The sequence below is a fragment of the Trichechus manatus genome, unplaced genomic scaffold, assembly GCF_000243295.1.
Source record: "Trichechus manatus latirostris isolate Lorelei unplaced genomic scaffold, TriManLat1.0 scaffold00074, whole genome shotgun sequence".
NCBI classification, from domain to species: Eukaryota; Metazoa; Chordata; class Mammalia; order Sirenia; family Trichechidae; genus Trichechus; species Trichechus manatus.
Window position 1 is genome coordinate 2,077,018 of NW_004444010.1, and position 23,661 is coordinate 2,100,678.

The 23,661-nt window shown below is 36.9% G+C and overlaps 1 protein-coding gene and 1 pseudogene across 6 annotated transcripts in view; one reads left to right on the forward strand and one right to left on the reverse strand.

The window, feature by feature from the left end:
• The window catches only part of PARP8 (poly(ADP-ribose) polymerase family member 8), a 189,947-nt gene that overhangs the window by 77,983 nt on the left and 88,303 nt on the right, over positions 1-23,661 (forward strand). For all 6 annotated transcript variants that reach the window (XM_004380448.2, XM_023734967.1, XM_023734966.1 and 3 more), the window contains one exon: positions 23,005-23,042. In XM_004380448.2, the coding sequence (XP_004380505.1) occupies positions 23,005-23,042 (38 nt within the window). The remainder of the gene's footprint in view (positions 1-23,004; positions 23,043-23,661) is intronic.
• Positions 3,570-7,948, reverse strand: LOC111821265 (60S ribosomal protein L5 pseudogene; annotated as a pseudogene).

Below are 23,661 nucleotides of genomic sequence, written 5' to 3' on the forward strand. Positions count from 1 at the left end.
GAAACTACTCTGTCATTTAAGGAGAAGGTAATCTCATGCTATGTGATACAGATGACATTTGTAGTAATATTTCCAAACCATCCTTCTCAGGGCCTTTGAAGCTTAGGAGAAAAACATAGGCTACAAGCGGTAACTGGTTTGCGAGTGACAGAACATGGCTCTGGGAATTGTTTCTGGTAATCATTTTACAGTTAGCTTCCTACCTATTAGCAGGGCTGTAGTATCTTATGGGGTCCCCCTCCCCTTTTTAAAAATGAATGTATGAGAGATTTCCTTGTACAAAATGCTGTAGGCACATTTGGGGCACTGTGAGTCAGACCTGGCTCTCCCGTGCCAAATACACCCTTCTGTTGTTGGAGTCAGCCCAGTCCTGGCGTGTACTGCTCCTGCTTCCCACGAGCGTTTGGCTTCCTTTTGCGAAGACAAACACTGATCTACTCAAGCTTCACCCCACTTTTCATGTTCTTCTCTTTGTTTAGGTTCTGTGTTAAGTGCTGTGATCAAATTTTTGGGTAGACGTGGAATATATTTTTAAAAACTAAAATAAATCAGGTAATCTACATCATATGTAGGCTTGTTTTCAGTTCAACAAAATGTGTTAAGGGCCTGTTATGGTTCGCACCTTCCACTTGTTACCGCAAAACGCAGGCCTGAGCTGCCTGCTGCAAAAGCCAATACTGAGACAGGTGAGGTGAGCAGCAAGACATACAGGAGACAGACGGGAATGAGCTCCTTCAAAATCTGCCTCCCCGTCTGGAGGCCGATCAGAGGACTTTGTCGGGACAGGGTCGGGGTCTGAAGAATCTGTGGAATGTTCGTTTCCCTTTGAGGTGGGCACAATGACCTCGTTCAGACATGTTGACCTTCTGCGGGTGTTCTTGAAGATCTTTGTTCAGTTGTCTCACCTTCAAGATTTTATCACTTGTTGTTCTACCTCTGAAAGAGGAACTTAGGTTAATTTGTAAACTTTTATAAAATCATGCGAAAACAGGAGGGAAGAGAGAAGGAAAATAAATCAGAATCATAGTAGTATACAGGAGTAGTTAATAAATCAGAATCATGGGAGCATGCAGAAGTGAACTATGCAAGCTTTGCATTAACAGTAGCACAATACCTAGGACACTAGGCCTACACATCTGACAATAAATGTGAAATTCCCACACAGCCCCTTTCAGACTGAGCCAGAGACTATAGGCCTATAGTGGAATCAGAAACATTCTGTGCCATGAGGTTTAGATTCTACATTTAATTCAGAAACTAGGAGGCTGAAAATGAAAATCTTGAAAAATGAGAGTGATGCATTTGAATTGCCCCTACCCTTTTCTTTCACCCATCTACCATTTTCTCAGGGAAACTTTTTTCCCTGAACCCTCTTGCAAGTCATGTCTCCTTGTTTTATGGTGCAGCCTTTCTTCAGTGCATTTATCACAATTGCAATGTTCATTTATTTTGATGTTTTCCCTCCTGGACTAGAAACTTTCTGAGTTCAGGGACCCTATTTTTATTCATCCCCCTTGCGGGGGCACACAGTAGAACTTTAGTAATCATTTGCACCATGATTGATTGAGTGAATGAATCCCAGCTATTATTGACTGGTGACAACTCATTATTGAATTCAGGTTATTACTTCTTTTTACTCTGAATGTGAATGTTATTTCTGTCAGTGGCTCATTATCTGTCCTATTTATAAAAACTCCTGTGTTTTTGAAAGTTCTGTCTTATTTTGTAGCATTTTTAGTCATCATTGGATGATAACTTTGAATTAACTCCTGCAGAGTCATGTCCGTGATTATTGGAATGTGTCAGGATGGTGCATGTTTGCGAAGGAGGGGCTTGGCACTGGAGCTACGCAGATATGAACATTGCCAGCATTGATTAGTTCTGTGTCGTTTTTCTAGGTGGAAAACTTAAGTATCTCCTTTCAATTCTAATGAATATTTCCAAGCTATTATCCTGTTTCCTCTACTACATGACAGCATCCAGTGAAGAAGCTTCACTGATATTTGCAATTTTAGATATCAGACTGGGTATAGGTGATGAAATGATGCTGTTGCATTAGATTGGCATTAAAAATGATGTGACTTTTGGATTCATCTGTGAATCAACTCATCAAAATATGGTAAAAATGATACTTTTGATTTTAACATTTTGAGTTCTGAGAAACTTAATGTCAAATTGATATTTTCATTCAGTCTTTTAAAATTGACATTTTTCCCATGTTCATCTTTCTCTGTAGTATTGAGTGCAGTTTAATTTGACGATTGTCTCAGCTTCACCTTTGCTGCTTGTCTATCAATCTATCTATTTTCTTGTTTCTGTAGGAATTGCCCTTTGAAAATTCAGGTCCCACAGTTTTCCTCAGTCTTAAAGAACTACATGGGCATGGAGTGTGGGTTGTTCGATGGGGGAGGGGTCCATGTGAGACATTAGGTTACTGCCATCCTGGAATTAGTTGCCTTTCTTCTCCTGAGACTGCCTGATACAGAAATACTTCTAAAATAGAGAGCAAAACTAATATTTTAATATTGTAAATATTCTAATGGCAAGGAAATTAAATATTTTTTGAGTTGAGAGCTTCTCCAGCAAAGTTTAAAATGTTGCATTATTTATAAAGTATGCTTTTGATTAAATCAGTCCCACAGAGTTTCTAAGGAGCACCTGGTGGATTCGAACTGCCCACCTTTTGGTTAGCAGCTGTAGCTTTTAACCACTATGTCACCAGGGTTTCCAAAGTTTAAAATATTGCATAATTTATAAAGTCAGATTTTAATTAAATCATAAAATATTAAATAGTTTAGAATTTTTTCACATTTTCTTTTAGAAGTGTGTATATGTTAACTGTAAAAAATCATCAGTGTGATGAGACAAAGGTTTTCATTAGCGTGGACAAGAGCAAAAACTAGCTTAATTTTATTCAAACTGACTGAATTTACTGAGATCCAGTCTTCTAGTGCACATATTAATATTCAGCTGTTGAAAATTGTTCCTCTTCTAAAGTGAAAACCTCAGGCATTTTAAAAATCTAAAAATTTTGCTCGCCTATTGCTTTGGGAACTATGAACCAAGCAGAAATATATTTCTAAAAAGGTTACCTCATTGTTACAGGAACTCTGCTTTGATAACCAATATCAGTTTCCAAAATTAATGCCAAGTAGAGTTAGACATGCCTCATTTCACAGAAGTTGCTGTGCTAAGGAAACAACAGACAGTGGAAAAAATAACTTTATCTTCTCATTTGGCTTTTAAATAACATTTCATGATTGGTTTAAATTGATTGATTTCTGACTTGGAGCAAGAGCTGGTGTTCTGCTGTATATAAGTGTTACTAAATATGCTGCACAAATTTAATTTATTCAATTGTGGAAATGATAAAAGTTAATGAAAGGCATCTGGACCAAAGATACCTAAGTTCTGGACCAAGTACTATGTAACCTAACCAAAAAACCAAACCCATTGTCCTGGAGGAGTCGATTGCCACTCATAGCAACCCTACAGGACAGGGTCGAACTGCCCCGTAGAGTTTCCAAGACTGTAAATCTTTACGAAAGCAGAGTGCCACATCTTTCTCCCCCAGAGCAGCTGGTGGGTTCAAACTGCTGACCTTTTTTTGGTTAGCAGCGGAGTGCTTAAGCACTGTGCCACCAAGGCTCCTTGCTGTGTAACCTAGGCAAATCAGTAGACCTCTGTGAGTATTTCCTTACCTGTAAAATGAGAGGACTAGAGGGATGATCCACTTTATGGCTATAATTCTATGAGTGTTATGGGAGTAAATTTTATTTTTCTTCGCAGTTCAGAACACTAACTCCTTTTGAATTATTTCTTTTCAGTTAGGTATGAATGTCTCCTGAAGGCATCTTCCATCCATCTTTTCCAGATTAGCTGTCTTAAACGTTTTTCTTTTCCTTTCTTACTGATAAATTTGGACTTCTTCTTGACACTGATGACAACTTTAGTATCCTTCTTGTCACCTTGCAGTCTTTAAACAGAAAAATACTTGTTGATTTTAAAAGGGAGAAAAATCTATACATAAGGACTATGTGGCCTGGCCTTGAAACGTTTTATATCTTTTATTAAATGTCCATTACCTGAGTGAATTTGTTTTAGAATGTAGAATGGGACAACAAGAAAGGAGCTAATAAATGCATTTGAAAATGAAACACAGTTCAAATTAAACATTTTAAACGTTTTCTTAAAGGCATTAGAAAATGCCTTTGCTTGTTTACTACTAATTAGGGCAAGTGCCTGGGAATATTTCCTCTTCTAAAATTGAGGTCAATTTTTAAAAACATGATTTTTAGAATCATCAGTACAGGTTGTAGAAGAATTTTAACCAGATTTTGTTTGGTCTAAGTTTTATCAGTTTTTCTTTTGTTTGTCTCTGTAGTTTTAGAAATGTCAAACCAAGGTTTAGTTCGTGAAAAAGTTAACGTGACTGCTGATTATTGACCAGTATTTATCCAATGCCCAGACATCATGGATATATTTTTGTAATTTCCTTAAAAACACCTTTTATGCTTTTAGATAAATATGAATAGTTTCCTTTGTTAATAATGACCGAGGGTGAAATATACTGGATGAACTGACTGCATGAACTTAGGCGTGTTAATCAGAAGCCAAGTCAGTAACTGTGAGGGAAACGCAGGCTTTGGGGTTTGACTCACACGCAGTCACTTTATCTGTTGATTTTATGTTCAGAAATATTTTGAACAAGAAAGATTAGATCTTGTCACAAAGTAATCAGAAGTTTCTAGCCATAGCAGAGCTCAGTGTGAAAAATTACAGGCGGCTGAATGACTTAGAGGAAAATGTCAGAAAGACTGGCCTGTGACTGGTTCCTCGTGGAATGGAATGAGTCTCTGAGCCTCTGTAAGTTTCTTCATCTGTAAAATAAGGGGTTTGCACTGGGTGATTTCTGACTTCTGTTACAATTTAACACTGTGAAATCAAGATGACATTACATGCATATAGTTTTCCATTTCCAAAGGCTTCTATTCTTCAGTTGGCTTTTGCAACAGTGAAATCAAAACAAAACTCTATTTTGATTTTTTTCCCCCAGTTGACTTATCTTTTACTCTTGTGCCCGAAAGAGTGAGTATGTTTGTCTGTTGAATTTGAGTCTAATGAAAATGCAAGATAGGTAAATACATTTGCCCTGTACAGGGCTGGCTCCTGTGAATCTGGGAAATCTGTTAGAGTTTTTCATTTTATTTATGTGCTAAAGAAGAAAGATGTGAGTGACTCTGAAGAAAGAGTGACTAGACAGCTTTTTTGTTTCTGTAGTGAAGATATGATTATTACAATCTTAGTATGATGGGAAATGTTTATCTCTTGCAGATGTAATTTAAAAGCATAAAGTATAGTACGTAATGCTTAGGTATTTGTATATAGATTTCTTATTATAGTCAGTTATATGTTTGCTTAATTACAGAACTGGACCTAATAGTTTATCCTTTTAGATATTAAAATTTGAAAATACAGGTTGTGTACAATTCCTTATCCAGTTCCTTTGTAAATCTAAGAAGCTCTGAAAATGAAAACAAAATTATTTTGTAAATTTGGCCCACACATATTTGGTGGCAAAACTCATCTGAACTGGCATGAGATTATTTCTAGCCATGTAGTGGGAATACTCCTTGCAGATACATTATTGTGTTTGATGATGAGGTTCTATACTCTCTTTTGGGGGTGTTCTGTAAAATATACACTTTGTTGCCTTTCTAAAATATAAAAAATTCTGAATTTTGAAACAAATCTGGCAAGTAGGGTTTCAGATTAAGAGGCTGAGAGCTATGTCATCACAAATATTACCAAAGGATTAGTGTGTGAGTACAGCATTGGTTTCTTATTAATTATTGCTGGCAGTTGACATACAATGCAATAAATAAACGATAGTGATTGCTCTCAATAAAAGCTGGAATTAGTATCTGAAAAAATGAACTACATACGATATGGAAGAGAACCTTAACAAACAGAAAACATGGTAGTGCTTATCCACAGGTATTAGCTTTCTGTTTAAGTTATAAATGCAAACAATGTTTTGTACAGATTTGCGAAAACTGGTTACGAGAAATTCTGAATAGAAATAGTTGATGTGCAGACTGACATTTGCATTAAAAGCTAATTAAAGCACTGCTTGGAAACATTCAGTATGTTGCTGAGAAATTTGGCTGTGAAAGTGTAGTAGTAGAAATTGTTATTTTAATGACAAATGCAAGTGACTTACAATGGCTTTGACTCAGCACCTTGTATCTGTTTTTTATTTTTTTCTGAGTAACTATAGGAAATGAAACTGCAGATAGTTTTCACATAACTGTGCTTTTTTATTTCTGATCTATGGTCTTAGGTGACTGATTCAGAATGGGTGTACAACTTGCTCTGGACATAACAGATGGTGCCTATCATGTCTCTTGTGGGCAACTTGACTTTTAAAAAAGAATGGAAAATTCAAATTGTTAATACCAATACTTTAAATACCTTTTTTTCCCCCTTAACTAGTAGCTCTTTCCAATGTGTAATATGCACGCTGCTCCTGGGAATATAGCACAGGAGCAGATCTGTAGATTTCTTGTGTAGTACCCTTTACTGGGGCTATGTTCCTGGTGGGCAGATGGGAAACAGACATGCTGAGTGAATACCAGTACATTTTAAATGATACATTCTTGTGCCTAAAAAAAATCCTTTTTCACATTTTATAATTCCTGATGAAGTAGATTTTTTTTTTTTTTTTGCTTGGTCAGTAAGTTTATTGCCTTTATCTGAAAAATCCTCATCGAAAATTGTGGTTTGGTTTAGCTCTCCGCAACCCGCTCTGAGCTCTGAGGAAGCTTGCCTTCTTCTGAGCTACCTGATCTTTCTTCTGGACAAGAGACATTTTGGGATGATTCCACCTCTTCTTTTTAACATCTTTCTTAGGCTTCTTCTCATAAACTGGATTCTCTCATATAGCAGCATGTCCTTTCTTATACATCTCCTCCCTCATGTCTGGAGTTATGTTGTTCTTTATATGTTGAGAGAATTGTTTCTTGTAAGCACCTTTATCTTCTTCCATTAAGTAATGCATGTAATCTGCAATGTTCTGACTCATGATGTGTTTCCGATGTACTTCTGGATTGAACTCCTTGCTTTCTGAATCATAATCAAGGATTTGTTAGGTATTGTGAGGGATAGACAAGCCTCCATCCACAACTTTTTAAGAGCCTCCAAAATATTATTTCCAAGGATAGTTCTGGCAAGACCTGCACCCACATAGCAGGTGAAGACACCAGGTTGACCATCAGTGTTTTCCACATTGTATTCATCTCCAGTTACCTCCACTTGGCCTTCATAGATCTTGTGCATGCCAAACCTATTGAGAAACCTGCAGGCCAGCAGCAGATCAGTACAATATGCGGTAGCATAATTTGTCAGGCCAACTTTCACACCATAAACTTTGGGAGTTCGTGCGCATGAACTGCACAGAGTATCGTATTCCCTTCTACACGGGCGTAAGCAATCTGACAGATGGTATCTCTTTTGGTTACATGAACTATCATCTCTATTTGAGTACGTTGTACTTACTTTTATCCTGGATTACCAGGCATTTCTGAGAATAATAATCAGTTTTACCCTCTCTTCTTCTAAATTTCACTTGGTATCTCTTGAAGTAAGCCTTGTTCTTGACAACTTTCACAAACCCCATGCTGTGGAACAGAGACCCGTGTCCGTGGCTCGCCACAGACCTACAGACCCAGCAGCTCTGCGGAGCGGAGGGTGTGGGGTGTGGGGAGGTAATTCCTGATGACGTAGTTTCAAAGCTTTTAAACGATTCCCGGATGATTGACTTTTTTACTTAATACTCTTATTTTATGCTGTTGCTCTTAGATGCCATCTAGCAGGTTCCAACTCATAGCAACCTTTTATGTACAACAGAACAAAACGGTGACTGGTCCTGCACCATTCTCACAATTGTTGCTATGTTTGAGCCCATTGTTGGAATCATTTGGTCTATCCATCTCATTGAGCATCTTTCTCTTTTTTGCTAACCCTCTACTTTACCAAGCATGATATCCTTTCCCAGGGACTGGTCCCCTTAATAACATGTCCGAAGTATGTGAGACGAAGTCTCGCCATACTTGCTTCGAAGGAGCATTCTGGCTGCATTTCTTCCAAGACAGATTTGTTCATTCTTCTGGCAGTCCATGATATATTCAATATTCTTCACCAACACCATAATTCAGGGGCATCAATTCTTCTTCGGTCTTCCTTAATCGTTGTCCAGCTTTCATATACATGTGTGACAATTGAAAATACCATGGCTTGAGTCAGTTGCATCTTAGTCCTCAAAGAGACATCTTTGCTTTTTAACACTTTAAAGAAGTCTTTTTCAGCAGATTTGCCCAATGCAATATGTTCTTTGATTTCTTGACTGCTGCTTCCACAGGCGTTGATTGTGGATCTAAGTAAAATGAAATCCTTGACAACTGCTGTATTTTCTCTGTTTGTCATGATATTGCTTATTGGTCCAGTTATAACTTTGAGGACTGAGGTGCGCCTGACCCAAGCCATGGTAATTTCAGTTGCCTCATATGCAGGTGAAAGCTGGATAGTGACTAGGGAAGACTGAAGAAGACCTGATGCCTTTGAATTGTGGTGTTGGCAAAGAATATTGAATATACCATGGACTGCTAGAAGAATGAACAAATCTGTCTTGGAAGAAGTACAGCCAGAATGCTCCTTAGAAACAAGGATGGTGAGACTTTGTCACACTTACTTCGGACATGTAAGGGACTGGTCCCTGGAGAAGGACATCACGCTTGGTAAAGTAGAAGGTCAGCAAAAAAAGAGGAGGACCCTCAACGAGATGGATTGACACAGTAGCTGCAACAAGGGGCTTAAACATAGCAACTATTGTGAGGATGGCTCAGGACCAGGCAGTGTTTTGTTCTGTTGTACATAGAGTTGCTATGAATTGGAACTGACTGGAAGGCATCTAATAACAACAACATCGACATATTTACTCTTAAGTAAAATTAAGTCTCCTTTCCTATTTTACGTTTTTAGAACTTTCTCGTCCAAACTGCAGATGTCCTTAGGATGGCTAATATTTTTTTCTATGTCAGACCTACTGAACAAAGACAGTTAAGCTCTCTCTCTCTGCTTATCTTTGCATTTTGTACCCTGAGAAATTTTTTCATTGATTTATCTGGAGCTAGAGGTATCTCTATTTTTAAATATAGAGAAGTGACTTTCAGTGGGTTTTGGAGTTTTTCTTTTTTCTCCAGTGATTCATAGTGCCAAAATTCAGTGATGCCAAGACACAGATTTATTCTTTAATGATGTATTGTCTAGAAAGGGAAGCTGAGATTCATTGGGGGTAATTGTGCCTATTCTAAAATCCAAACCAAAACAGGCAAGATTAAAATATGTAGAATCGAATGTTAGACAAACTGTATTCTAGAATCTCAATATGATTTGCATCTCTATAGCATATTGTTGTAATAGAGATTTATCATGGACAAAAATTATGCTATGACTGGAAGAACGTTTTTATAAGGCAAGTTGGCGATTGCTTCTCTCAAGTGGTAGTGCTATAATAAGATCCCAGTATACATTTATTTGGCTCCTGGGTAGCTACCTTTATTTTCTGTAATTTATTTTAAACATATTTGCATGACCTGCAGATATTGACAATTCAAGACCTTGAAGTGCTCTTTGCTATTTGTTTAGAGTTTAAAATCAGTGTTGCAAATATCAAGTGTATGTAACAGTTTCATGGTTTTGGGCATTAACAGCACATTAAATTATTGATAAATGCCCTTGAACCCTCTGCACTTAATGTATAAATAGAGACAGTGTGACTTTCTTGCTCTCATTTTACAACATTATACAGTATAACAGGATTCCGTTATAATGATTTGTTTCATGCAGGAACATTATAGGCCAAATTATGCCCATTAAAATACTATGTATGTTAAAAATGTGTTCCATGAGTCAAAGGCAAATGTTATTCATCTCTTCCAAAATCAAACATAAACAGTCTTAAGTTAATTGGATTTAGGTTGTTTATCTTTGATAAGACATAAAATATTTCCTTTTCTAACATATTTTAAGAGTCATTCAATGTACATGGCAAGGGAGCGGTACATAAATTTTGAGCACCTCTTAGGATACAACATGCATATATTTTGAGCATCTGGGACACAGCAGTGAATAAGATAGACATAGTCTCTGACCTTGGAGAAGTTAGATCTAGTAGGGGAAAGAAGAGGAGCTCTAGTGGTGCAGTGGTTAAAGCACTCAGCTGCTAACCAAAAGTTCTGTAGTTCTAATCTACTGGCTGCTCCAAGGGAGAAAGATGTGATCGTCTGCTTCCTTAAAGATTACAGACTTGGAAGCCCTATGGGTCAGGTCTACTCTGTCCTATAGGGTCGCTATGAGTCAAAACCAACCGAATGGCAACTGGTTTGATTTGGGGAAAGAGGCACTAATCTGATAGTCACCCAAGTTACAACTGTGACAGGTTTTACAAGGGATTAGTAAAGGCCCTACCAAAGTGATAGGGGAACTTAACCTTGTCTGGTGGCTCAGTGGTTAAGCGCTTGGCTGCTGAGCACAAAGGTTAGCACCCACGCTTAGTTCAAACAAAGATATGAATCCACCAGTTGCTTTGCGGGAGAAAGATGTAGCAGTCTGCTTCCGTAAAGATTCCGGCCTTTGAAACCCTATGGAGCAATTCTGCTATACCATAGGGACACTATGGGTCGGAATCGACCTGACGGCAATAGGTTTTTTTTTTTTTTTAATCTTGTCTGTATCAGGTGGGACAGAGTAGGGTGGAAGCTGGCAGAGAGAAGACTTGAGAAAGTGAAATTTAAATTAGAGCTTGAAGGATGAATAGGATCTAGCCAGGAGTTGCCCACATTTTATTAGTGAATATTATGTTATTTAATTATAGAATATAATTTTTACATTAAATCTAGTAACTTTCGCTATTATATTATTATTAATAAAGTTTATTCCAGAAAAATAAGACCAGGAAAGCAATCATCATCCAATAATCAGTGAACCAATTAACCTCCTCTTAAAAAAGCATATGCCCCTCCCCAAAATGAGACCTATATAACTATAAATACATAGAGAGAGTGGCTTGTGACATTATATATGTATACTTTTTTTACAGCCACTTTTCTGTGCATATGTGTGTATTCGTGTATTATTTTTTAACAAAAATGGGGTTGTAGCATTAATAGATAAGTGTTACATCCCTTTTAACAGCTGCAGTATTTCTTTGTAATGGTGTCTTAGTCATCTAGTGCTGCCATAACAGAAATACCACAAGTGGATGGCTTTAACAAAGAGAAATGTATTTCGTCACAGTCTAGTAGGCTAGAAGTTCAAATTCAGGGTGTCATCTCCAGGGAGAAGGCTTTCTCTGTTGACTCTAGAGGAAGGTCCTTCTCATCAGTCTTCCCCTGGAATAGGAGCTTCTCTGTGCAGGAACCCTGGGTCCAAAGGGTGCACTCTGCTCCCGACGGCGCTTTCTTGGTGGTATGAGGTCCCCACGTCTCTCTGTCTCTCTGCTTGCTTCTCTCTTCTATATCTCAAGAAATTGCCTCAAGACACAATCCAGTCTTGTAGATTGAGTCCTGCCCCACTAACACAACTGCTGCCATTCCTCCCTCATTAACATTATAGAGGCAGGATTTACAACGTACAGGAAAATCACATAATTCTGGGAATCATGGCCCAGCCAAATTGATACACACATTTTTGGGGGGACATAATTCAATCCATGACAAATGGGTATATTATTATGTATTTATTCTTGAAAGTCTCTATTCTTAAAAGTTATCTCTAGATTTTCAATAGCCCAGAAGTGTTTTAAGCCAAGTCTACTGTGTTTATAATGTTGATTTAATAAATTTAGCACCTAAATTAATCTGAAATAAGGAGACATTTATTTATCAATTCCAGAACTTCTTTGCATAAGTTCACATATTAAAGATGGTTCAAATGAGAATTTGAGGTTCAGACATTTAATTTACTGAGATCTATATTCTGTATCAGACAGATTTCATTTGTATTGCTATGAGCAGGAATCATTTGCATTCTTATGGAAGGAAACATTTACATTATTATCAGTTTTCTATAACTTCACTTTTATCTCTTGAGAGTGGAAAAAAACTTGAGGCAATCAGACACCCCTTTAGAATTAGATAATCACTGGAGGGTCCAATAAACAATTCCTACCATTCCGCTGGTAGGACACCCAGGATCTTTTTTGCCCATTTTCAAATTCTGTTTTTCATTACGGTCTCCCTGCTGTGATCAGACATAATCTTCAAAGGCAATTTTTCATGACAAAAAGCTGCAGTATGAGTGTTAATTAGACATGTAGACCTCACTGGGCTTACTACTCTAGAACCATGCACTTTTGAGGATTCCCTGGGTGGCACAAACCGTTAAGCACTTGACTACTAGCCAAAAGGTTGATAGTTCAAATCCATCCAGAGTGCCCTTGGGAGACAGGCCTGGCGATCTGCTTCCCGAAGGTCACAGCCTTGAAAGCTCGATGGAACAGTTCTGCTCTGCACGTGGGGGTCTCCATGAGTCTGAATTGCCTTGACAGCAACGGCAACTAACAACAACAACTAATGTGATAGATGTAATTTCTCTCTAGAAGTTTTTAAAAGAAATCTCGGATTGGATTTTCTTCTCTGAAGTAGAAAAACAAAACCAAGAAACTCCACCAGATTTTACCTCCAGTACCTATGTAATTGTGTGAATTTCTATCTAGCCGAGGCTCCAAAAATTTTTGCTAAATTTTCTGGCCAGCTAGAAAGTGACCTTTCTCACTGTGATCTTTCTATGTGGAGACCTATCAGCCAAGAACTAGGTCAGTTTTCCTGGAAGGCGTTGGTAGGCATTAGTTCCACATACAAAGTCAATCGTTGTTCCTTAATAGTTACTTGTCATTCCTGATTAGATGAGAATCATTTTCAGATATGATACTTTAGGTATGACCTTTGTTGTACGATCAATTTGCCCAATATTATCCTGGCAAAAAGAGAGGCTACATTCTTATTGAGCCTGTAAAATTAGTTATAAAACCAGGAAAAGCATGAACACTCAGTTTCTGAGATTCCAGGTTATGAAATTCTCGAGGGATCTGTGAGGATCAGATGCTGTTTAATTTAGTTTAAAAACTAAAACCAAACCCCTTACCATCGAGCTAATTCCAACCCATAGCGACCCTATAGGACGGAGTAGAACTGCCCCACAGGGTTTCCAAGGAGCAGCTGGTGGATTCAAACTGCTGACCTTTTGGTTAGCAGCCGTATCACTTAACCACTGTGCCACCAGGGCTCCTAATTTAGTTTAAGTTTACAAAATTGAAAGTCAAATATAGCTTAAAAAGAAAGAAAAAAAGATAAAGGTTTTCTTCATATGTCTGCCAGAAAATGAAATATTAAAACAGCATCAACATTATCCAGACAAATAACCACAGTTAAATGTCCCTCATTAATCCTGTGTAATTCTTGTTTCCTTGGATTTCGGGTCAGCAGTCTGCTTTAATGAAGCTGTCTGCATCCACACAAAAAATCTACATGCTAACCTTTAGCTTAGACATCTATTCAAAACTGGCAATTGTTTTCTTAAACTGCTTCCTTTTTTTGGGTAAAACCATACCATACACATGACTATCTTTATGTTGGAGTTCTTGAGTGGTGCAAATGGTTAACACGCTTGGCTGCAAACCAAAAGACTGAAAAAGTTAATAAACAGTGAAAGGCTAATTGATTGTAGTAAGCATTTAGAAATACGATCCTATAGTCTAAAAGTGTTACCACTCTTATATTTAGTTGTTGTTTTCCCAGAGGCTGTAGTCCAAAAAGAAACAAACAGGAAAGCCCATGGATAGGACTGTGGCTTTCCAAATCCAAGTGCATGTACATATGATACTGAAACAAAATAAACTCACTGCCTAGTAAGGAGTAGAAAAGTATTTTAGCTACTAGGGGGGAAAAAAATGGAGCCCTGGTGGTGTGGTGGTTAAGAGCTTGGCTGCTAACCAAAAGGTTGGCGGTTCGAATCTACCAACCACTCCTTGGAAACCCTGTGGAGCAGTTCTGCTCTGTTCTATAGGGTCGCTATGAGTCAGAATAGACTCAACGGCAACGGGAGGAAAAAGTTAAACCGTGAAACAAATGACTTTATCTGTGGCGAACAGCAAAATAATAAAACCTGTGCACTTGCAATTTTTGTTGTAAAGTTTATGTATGCATGTCTAATTTATTACAATTGATTTTGGTCGTAAGTTCTATAAGATTTATGAGAATTACTTAAATCCCTAAATAAATCCCTAATATATTCTCTACTTTAAAAGACAAAAATTATAAAATTAAATCAAGGCTGTATGTCTACATTTAATTTCTAATTTTAATAGCTTGTAAAGATTTACATTAAAATATCTCAAGCAGTTTAATGTGTTTGCAAGATTAATTAGGATAATTTCCATTGCAAGAAACAAAACTAATTTTATTTTGGCTCAAACAGTAAAAGGAAATCTATTTGTTCATTTGAGAAGAACTTCATTGATACATGAGATTTAAGTTCAGTCTGTTAGAGACTCTATCTCTCTGAAATTTTCTAAGCACATTCTCAGACCAGCTTCCTCATGGGTATAAGAAGGTTGTTGTTTTTGTCAGCTGTCCTCAGTTTGACCCCCAACTCATGGAGACCTCATGTACAATGGGAACAGACCATTGTGATCCGTAGGGTTTTCACTGGCTGATTTTCAGAAGTAGATCACCAGACCATTCTTTCTATTCTGTCTCAGTCTTGTTCAGCATCATAGCAACAAAGCAAGCCTCCACTGACAGATAGGTGGTGGCTGCGCTTGAGGTTCGTTGACTGGGAATTGAACTCACAGTTCTTGAATGGAAGCAGAGAATTCTACCACTGAACCCCCATCCCCCCGTAAGTACGTTACCAGCAGAAATTAGGGCTATATGCTTCCTCATTCATATCCCGGAGGGCCTAGTGTCTGTTCCCACAACCATTAAATAAAAGTCCCAAGCTTCACTTTGATGAGCACCCTGAACCAACCCTGAGGCCAAAGTGAAGACTAGATAGGCTTAGGCCATGCCCCTTTCCTACCATAGAAATGGGATGGTTTATTCTGATTGGCTTATCCAGTCACTCAACCCTCCTCTCCCACTTGGGAGAAGGAACTTCACTATGCAAACCTAAGGGCTATTATGTAAAGCAGAGCAGAGAAAGAGTGGAATAGATGTTGAGGAGGCCTTGCAATGTCCATTACAGACTTACTTTTCTTCTACTTGTTCTTTACTTTTTCTTTTTTTTTGGTGGGGTTGGGGATTTGTGAGAAATCATTTTTAATGATCATCTCCTCTCATTTTACGAGTTACTTTGTTTAACATATTATTTTTCTTGTAATCCTCTTGACAATCCCAGGAAGTAGATACTATCTCACAAAATTAATTTGCTCAGGTGCACTTAGCTAGTAAAGGCAGAATTCAGTTCAAGTCTGTCATACTCAAAAGCCCATGCTCTTTCTCCTGTGCTCTTCTTCAGGTTATAAAGTAATTCATATGTGCAAAGCAATTTTGTGATGAAGGCTATTCAGAGTTGGAAGATCAAAGGATTTATACATTTTTAACAAGTATGCAGTCCACCATTATTTATAGAGTTCCTACTGTGTATTAGGTATATGGTGGATGCTGGAGATACAATGATGAAGAAAACCAGAGGTGCCTTCTACCCTTATAGATTTAGTGGAGAACTAAACAATAATAAGTTAATAAATGTATAAATTACAAACCATGTAATTGCTCTATAGTAAGATCTGATCAAATCTGGGAAGGGTGATCAGAAAGTTTTTCCTAAGGAGGCCACATTTGAGTCATCTGAAGGATGAATATGAGTTCATCAGGCAAAAGGGAGTGGGAGGAAAGCACAGGCAGAGGGAACATGGTGTTCAGGAACTGAAAATCCTTTTTGTTGGACAGAGTGAGAACGCAGGAGAGTGGTACAAGGTGAGACTGAGGCGAGGAGACAGGATAGATCCAGATGTGTTAAGAATTGTTTGATATTATGTTAAATATTTGAGAAGGTTGCTGAAGTATTATACTATCGGTTGTCTCTCTGAATATTTATAGTATTTTCTGAAAATATATTTTCTTGCCTCAACAAAGCCTTACTTCAGTTATAGAATATACAATTATATTCAGTTTTTCATTTAAACTTTTTATAACCATTTATAATTTGAACTTAGATGTAAAATAGTAAAAGTAAAAGCACTTACATTTTAGTGAATGTTTAAGAAAAGAATGTTTAATTGGTTATAGCTGCACACTGCAGAGAAGAAAAGTCCAGAAGTCAAACTTTTGGAAAGGAAATATGGACATAATATTCTGATACAAGTGATTTATTGGAGGTCAGTGTTCAGTGATTTGACATGTTCTAACAACTACTCTTACTTTGTTGGAATTGTATTTCTGTCCTCTTCATTTTTGTTTATAACAAAAAAATTGAGGAGAAGTAGAATTCTATTTTAATGTAATATTGGGTCTTGCATGGAACTAAGGCAGTGTAAAACAGAAATATTTCTTCCCACTAAATTTTTTTAATACTATAAATAAAGCATGCACCTATGTTACTAATCAAAGGGGGACTTAGGCCTTTCAAGTTCATCCCTGTTGAGAAGATGGCTTACTTACAAGTCTAAGCATTTGATCGATGGTAAAATATTTAAGTATAGAAGTTGCTGACTTGGCCGTTTCCCTAAAAAAAATTAAAACACACAGACACATCACTTTGGTTTCTGTTACTTTGCTTGCTGAAAGTATAATAACTTAAAATCAAAATAAGCTATGAAACTAAGAACACATACTATTGAGAGACTAACTTACTGTTTAAGGAGCATGGGTGGTGCAGTGGTTAAGTGCTTGGTTGCTAACCAAATGATCTGCTCCTGTAAAGATTACAGCCCGGAAAACCCCATGGGACAGTTCTGCTCTGTCCTGTAAGGTCACTGTGAGTCAGAATTGACTCGAAGGCATCAGGTTTCGTTTAGGTTTTAACTTAATGTTTACTGGGCAAACATCTGTATCCTTTTACCTCTGTAATAGGTAATATAAATTGTCCTACATCAACAACAGTTCTTTGGTAGCTAAGATGTATTTTCTCTTATGGAATGAAAACTTAGTTCTCTGTCTGCATGTTGAATGGCACTGAAGAAGGGCCTATTACGCCATGGCTGTTGAGTCGAATCCAACCGAAGAAGGACAGGGGCAGGTATTTGTGCGGAGTTGTTATTAGAGCCCTTGACTAACATATACTTGTTCCTTGCAACAGATTCCTGCTCAAACGTTTCTCATACCACTCCCCTTTTCTGTCTGGGAGAGTTGACAGTCCCCTCTTTATATGTATTTTCAGGATAGGAGTAGATTAAATAAGGCTTTTGTGTGTAATGTTCTCCTGACTAGTAAACTACTAAGCAGTTTGAAATGTTAACATTTTTACTCTTTTATATTGAAAATAACTGGTTCTGCCTTTTTTTGGAGCATCTTGGAGATGTTCTATGTTGTGTCATTGAATTTCAGCTCATACCATCAGGAGTGATAATAGTGCGAGTGTTACCCCTGTAATATAGATTTGAAAATGAAAGTTGCAGAGAATCCACATGATCTGGCCATTCAGAACCCATTCTACCTCTGTCCATCACAAAAAACACGAGAATGTGATGAAAGGACCTGCCACTCAACGTGCATGGGTGTGCACACACAGAGAGAGCCGTTGGGTACCAGCATTTAATCATTTTTATCAACTTTTTGAAAACTTGCCCAAGTAGTAGGTATTCTGCCAAGGACTGTCATGGTATTTCCTCAAGTAATTTTAGAAGAAGATATTATTTGTTCATTTATTCAGAGGTTGTGTATGGATTTGTAAGTCCCTGTGTTAGGGCTTTGGGAATCTGAGGATGAAAACATGGTTTCTCCCTTCAGTCTAGAAGACAGCTAATGTCAAGGGGAAGTGGGTACCTAGGGGAAGGAGCGCCAAGTCAGCCTGGGGAGTTGGAGAAGTTTTATAGGAATTTGTCCTTGAGATCAAGTCTTGAAGGAGGAGTGGAGAGTGTTTCAGGGAAGGAAGTCTATGTGTAGGAGTAAATAATAATGATGATATTATTAATGAAGCAGCTGACTTGGAAGTGAACATAAAAATTTGAGGCCTTTACATATAAGCCTTTTTGCTAGGGTGGAGGACTGCTTGCCATTAACAGCAGTTTTTTTTGTTTTTTGTTTTTGTTAGTTTCTGCATTTTGTTTTTTCTCTTGTAAATTCTAAAAGTCTGATCTAACTGGGAGAGATGAGAGATGTAAGGATGCAGTTTATTGGAGGATAAAATAAAAGGACACTGTGCAATAAAATAGTGGTGGTTTCTTCTCTGTCACAACCACTGGGTGTAGTTGAAAAGGTATGAACTTGGGATTCAGTAGTGCTGAGTTTAGAGACAAGAATAACATCCTTACGAAAGATTTTAAGTTTAGAAAATAGGTCAGAAATAAACAAAATATAAGATTAGGTAGCTGTCAAACACCTGAGGGTTCCCCTAGAAACTCTTTGAGGAGTTCTTGGCTAGACAGATGCCTTTGATTTGGCCAGATGTTTCTCCTCCATGTTCACCAGTAATTAACTACAAGACAACAAGCAAGGCTCCTGCATACACACTACTAGTTCTCTGTAAGGTGACTGCTTTCAGAGGAATAAGAGTTAGATGTAACTGTTTTGCTGAATACATTTTTGAAGTAATAGAAATAACTTACAGATTCTAGTTTCAAACTTGTGATTTTAGAACCTAGTACAGTGCAGTGCATATTGACTTTCCTGAGTTTTTCTGGCAAAGCAGCTTGGTGTAATTGTAATTTAGCCTATTCGAAAATTCTGAAGGCATATTTTCCTGAATCAGAATTCAGAGCTCGCTCCAGGTTTTTTCTTCCTTCTCATGTTCACCTTCTTTCACTTTCATTTCTCCACACTATTTCTGCTTGCTTTATAATATTTATTTAGTACATAATAACCTTACTGTGAACTCTATTTAAACTTGGTTCTTCACTCATTTTTTTTTGGCCGTACCTATTAGGTCCTTTAGTTTACTAATCCATGTCTGCTTGTACGAGATTGTTTCCCGAAGAACTCCGTAAGCCACAAAGTGAAACTGATTAGAATTTTACAGCCCTGGTAATTTTCCTTCTGGTATACTACGAAGAAAATGCTATAACACATAGACCTGATAAATCATTTCGTAGGGCTTTGGCTTTCTATTTCGTGTTTGAAAAATTAGATATGGTTGTGAACATGGAAATGTCTGCTAATATCATGAGCATAATGCAGTAATGAAATAAAGTCTTTAGTTTTAGCATTGGTATGGTAAATGTGATTTTGTATTTTTAGTAAATTGAGTTCTCCAGAGAACATTCATTCATATAAAATCTTACTTCTGTAAATTTTAATTGCTTGTGCTGGAAGCTAACTAAAATTGCTCAGCACCTGCTGCTGTGTGCCTGGCATTGTCCTAGGGGCCTTACACCTGTTAAGTCATTAAATCATCACAGCAGGCTTGTAAGGTAGATATGATTTCCTCCATTTTACCAAAGAGAGATTGAAGCTGAAGTGTTTAAGTAACTTTTCTTAGGCCACCCAGCTATTAAGACTTAAAGTTGGAATTTGATTCCTATCGGTCTGACTCTAACTACAACAGGATCCCTAACTGGAGTTAGACAAACGAATTAAGGCTTCATTTTAGATTTAGAAATCGATTTGGATGGAGAATAAACCCAACTGCTTTTGGTTGAGGTTGTAAACTGATGGGGGTTAATTCAGCTTGATACTGAGTATAGTCTGTGGTGAGGTGCCAGTCTCCTATCAGGTAAGGCAGTACTGCCAGATCAGAAGGGTTGGTCTGATTGTCAGTCATTTTATTTCTACATAATACAGTTTCACTCTACAAGGGAGAGAATCATAGGGAAATAAATCCATATGGCTCATAATGTATATTTCCTCCAGCTTGTTTGAGGCACAACTGCCATGGATAATATCTTCTGATCCTTGGCATTTGGTTCAGGACTATGCCTCCCAGGAAGTATGGGGTCCAACATCTGCTACTTGTTTCTGCCATCTGATTCCTGTTACATACCGTACCAGTGATAATCTGCTTAGATTTTACTACTACAATAGCCTCTTAGTCTGGTTTCTCTCTTCTTCAGTCTCTCCTAAATATTGCCTATCAGAGTAGTTTTTTTCAATACTGATGGTGCCTTTAAATGCCATCATGTTCATACTCTGATTCCATTTATGTATTATTCTTAAAATGAAAACAGTTGTAGGCGTGGAGAACTGATTAATGATTTAGGGATGTTGAGGTGAAGAGATGTGGATATGAATCTAAAGGGTAGCATGAGGGAAATCTTTGAATGATGGAATAGTTCTGTGTCTTGTTTGTGGTGGAGGATACCTGAATATACACATGTGATAAAATAACATAGAGCATACACATACTTTACACCAATATAAATACTCCGTATCCCGGTGTTTTTTTTTTTTGTTTTTTTGTTTTTTTTTGACATTGTACTATAAACATCTAAGATGTAACCAGTGGGGGAAATTGGGTCAGGCCTACGTGGGACTTCTCTGAACTATCTTTGCAACTTCATGGGATGCCATAATTATTTCAGAATAAAAAGTAAAAAACAATTACTAATGTGCCATAAAATATTCAAGTTAACTTGTTTAGCATATTCTATGTTTAACTTTCTGTTTCCCTCTGAATTATTTGTCCAAATTTAGATCCTCTGATTGTTTTATATCTAACTCTTGTCATTAATACAATGTTTGGCATATACTAGGTTATTTAAAAAATGCTTGTTGAATTAATAATTGAACAATTAAATATGTTGAATGAATGAACAGTATATCAATACCTGGCCTCCTTGCTAACCATCTTTTTTTTTTCCTACGCACCTACTTAATCTTTCTTGTGTCTGTCTAATCTCTTTCCAAAGACTAAGCAGCATGCCAGAAACGTGACTAGTGAGGTCTTGGGGACCTGACTTGGACTTGAAGGTTGCATTGCGTTGTGACTACAGTCACAGAGACCTAAGTTCAGTTACAAGACTTAAAAGGCAGTTACTTTTCAGGAACTTACGATTTAGTGTCATAAGCCAGGAAAGCCAGGGTGTAAACTATGATGAACTGTGTCCATCCATCCATTCAGATTTATTGAGACTTGTTTGATAGCCCAGTATATGGTCTCTTTTGGTGAATATATCATGTGTACTTGAAAAGAATAAGTATTCTACAGTTGTAGTGTTCTATGAAAATCAATTTCAGACCTTCTGCCTTTAATAATTATTATTATTATTTTGTTCTGGTTTCTGTAAATTATTCAAACTATGATTGTAGTGTTGTCTAGTTCTCCCTTTAATTCTGTCAGGTTTTGCTTTATGTATTTTGAAGTTCTGTTAGTAGATGCGTGTGCATTTATGATTGTTATATCTTCTTCCTGATGAATTGGCCCTTTTATCATTATGAAAGATTCCTCTTTTATCTGTGGTATTATTCTTTGTCTTGAAGTCTTTATCATTTAGACATTTCAGTCTTTTTATGCTTACTGTTTGCATTATTCTCTCTCCTCTCTTTCTACAACTCTAATTATACATATGTTTGCTCTTTTGTTAGTGTTCTACAAGTTTGTGATGGTCTGTTTTTGTTTGTTTATCTCTTCAAATTTGTTAATTCTGTTGCTCGATCTCTAAGCTTACTGATTCTTGCTTTATCTCCAATATGCTATTATTAAGCTCATCCACATTTTTTTTCCATTTCAAATAGTGTATTTTAAGTTTTAGAATTTCATTTGGATCTTTTTATAGTTTCCATTTCTTTTTTCATTCATTATAAGCATACATCCTTAACTATACTTATAACTGCTTTAATATCCTTGTTGGCTAACTCCAGCAGTAGAGTCATCTTAGGGTCAGTCTCCCTTGATTATCTCTTTTCTTGAATGTAAGTTACTTTTTTCCTATTTGTTTGTATATCAAGTAATTTTGTATTGTATACTGTACTTTGTGAATGATACCTTGCATAGACTATTCTGTATGTTCCTTCAAAGAGAATGGGGTTTTTTGGTTTGTTTTAGCAGGCAGTTAATTTGGCTCAACGCAAACTAAATTTTGACTCCCCAATGGTGGGTGGCAGCCCCATTCATCCATTTAAAAAGCTAATATTGTACATACGCTGTATGTCATACACTAACATAGATGACTGAAATAAAAATACAAATAGATATAGAGCCTAACCTCAAGAGGCTTGCAATCTAGTTATTTTTGAAACAACTCAATCCTCTGAACACAGCTGTAGGTCCTTTACTTTTTATATACACACACACGTATATGTATAATATATATAGTAATGATGAAAGATTGACTGATGAAAAATAATTATCTGTTAGTCATACTTTCATCACCATATTTTGCTGATTCTTTGAAGAAAAGGACATTTTTTAAAAGCACAGCATATTGTGAGGAAGCAGTGTTAAAAGTAAATATTTAAATTCTTGAGTGCCATACTAAATAGGAAGAATACTTTTGTGAGAGGGTAAGAAAATATAATTTTATAAAATCATCTGAACAACAAAAATGATCATAAATTCAGGGATATTAGACACTGCTGAAATAAAAAGACTTATACTAAAAATCATCACTGTTGGGAGGAAGCATTTTATTTTAAACCTGTTCTAGAAAGCTATTTAGACTTACTGAATGTGAATGTTACAAAATCTGTGTTTCCTATGTCAAATAGCAAAGAGGTTTGCTAATCCATTTTGGATGTTATTTATTTATACTTATATGTATATAAATGAATGGGTAATATTGGATTAGTTTTTATTTTCTAAAAGCATATATATCTTAGCAGTAACTTGAGCCTTTTTCCCCTTTTTTAACAGTGTATCCTACTCGGTACATGTATCTGAAGATTACCCAGGTATGCTTTCTTCTTTTTATTTTTATTACAGATATTCATGTCTTGACTCCTTTGAATTTTTTCTTTCTTATGGAGATGTAAAAATATATAAATATTTCTAGGAGTGAAGCATTGGCAGGGTAAGACTAAAAGAAATTGAAACATTTTGTTAATTGCCTGTAAGGTACTTGTCTGACCCTGAGACTTGTCTTACCCAGAATCAAACTAACTTCACAGTGAAGAGTAGTTGACATGTGCCCATATGAGAGCTTCAACCTATGTATTTATATCATTAAAATGAAAATAACCCAACCAACCCAACCCGTTGCTGTCGAGTCGATTCTGACTCATAGTGACCCTATAGGACAACGTAGAATTGCCCCAAAACATTTCCAAGGAGCAGCTGGTGGATTCGAGCTGCTCACCTTTTGGTTAGCAGCTGTAGCTCTTAACCACTATGCAACCAGGGTTTCCCAAATGAAAATAAAGATGCTCTAAACTGGTCTAGTTGTTAGTGTATGTGTACATATATATATGTACATATATGTATATATAGAGAGCCCTGGTGGCACAGTGGTTAAGAGCTCGGCTGTTAACCAAAAGGTCAGCAGTTTGAATCCACCAGCTGCTCCTTGGAAAC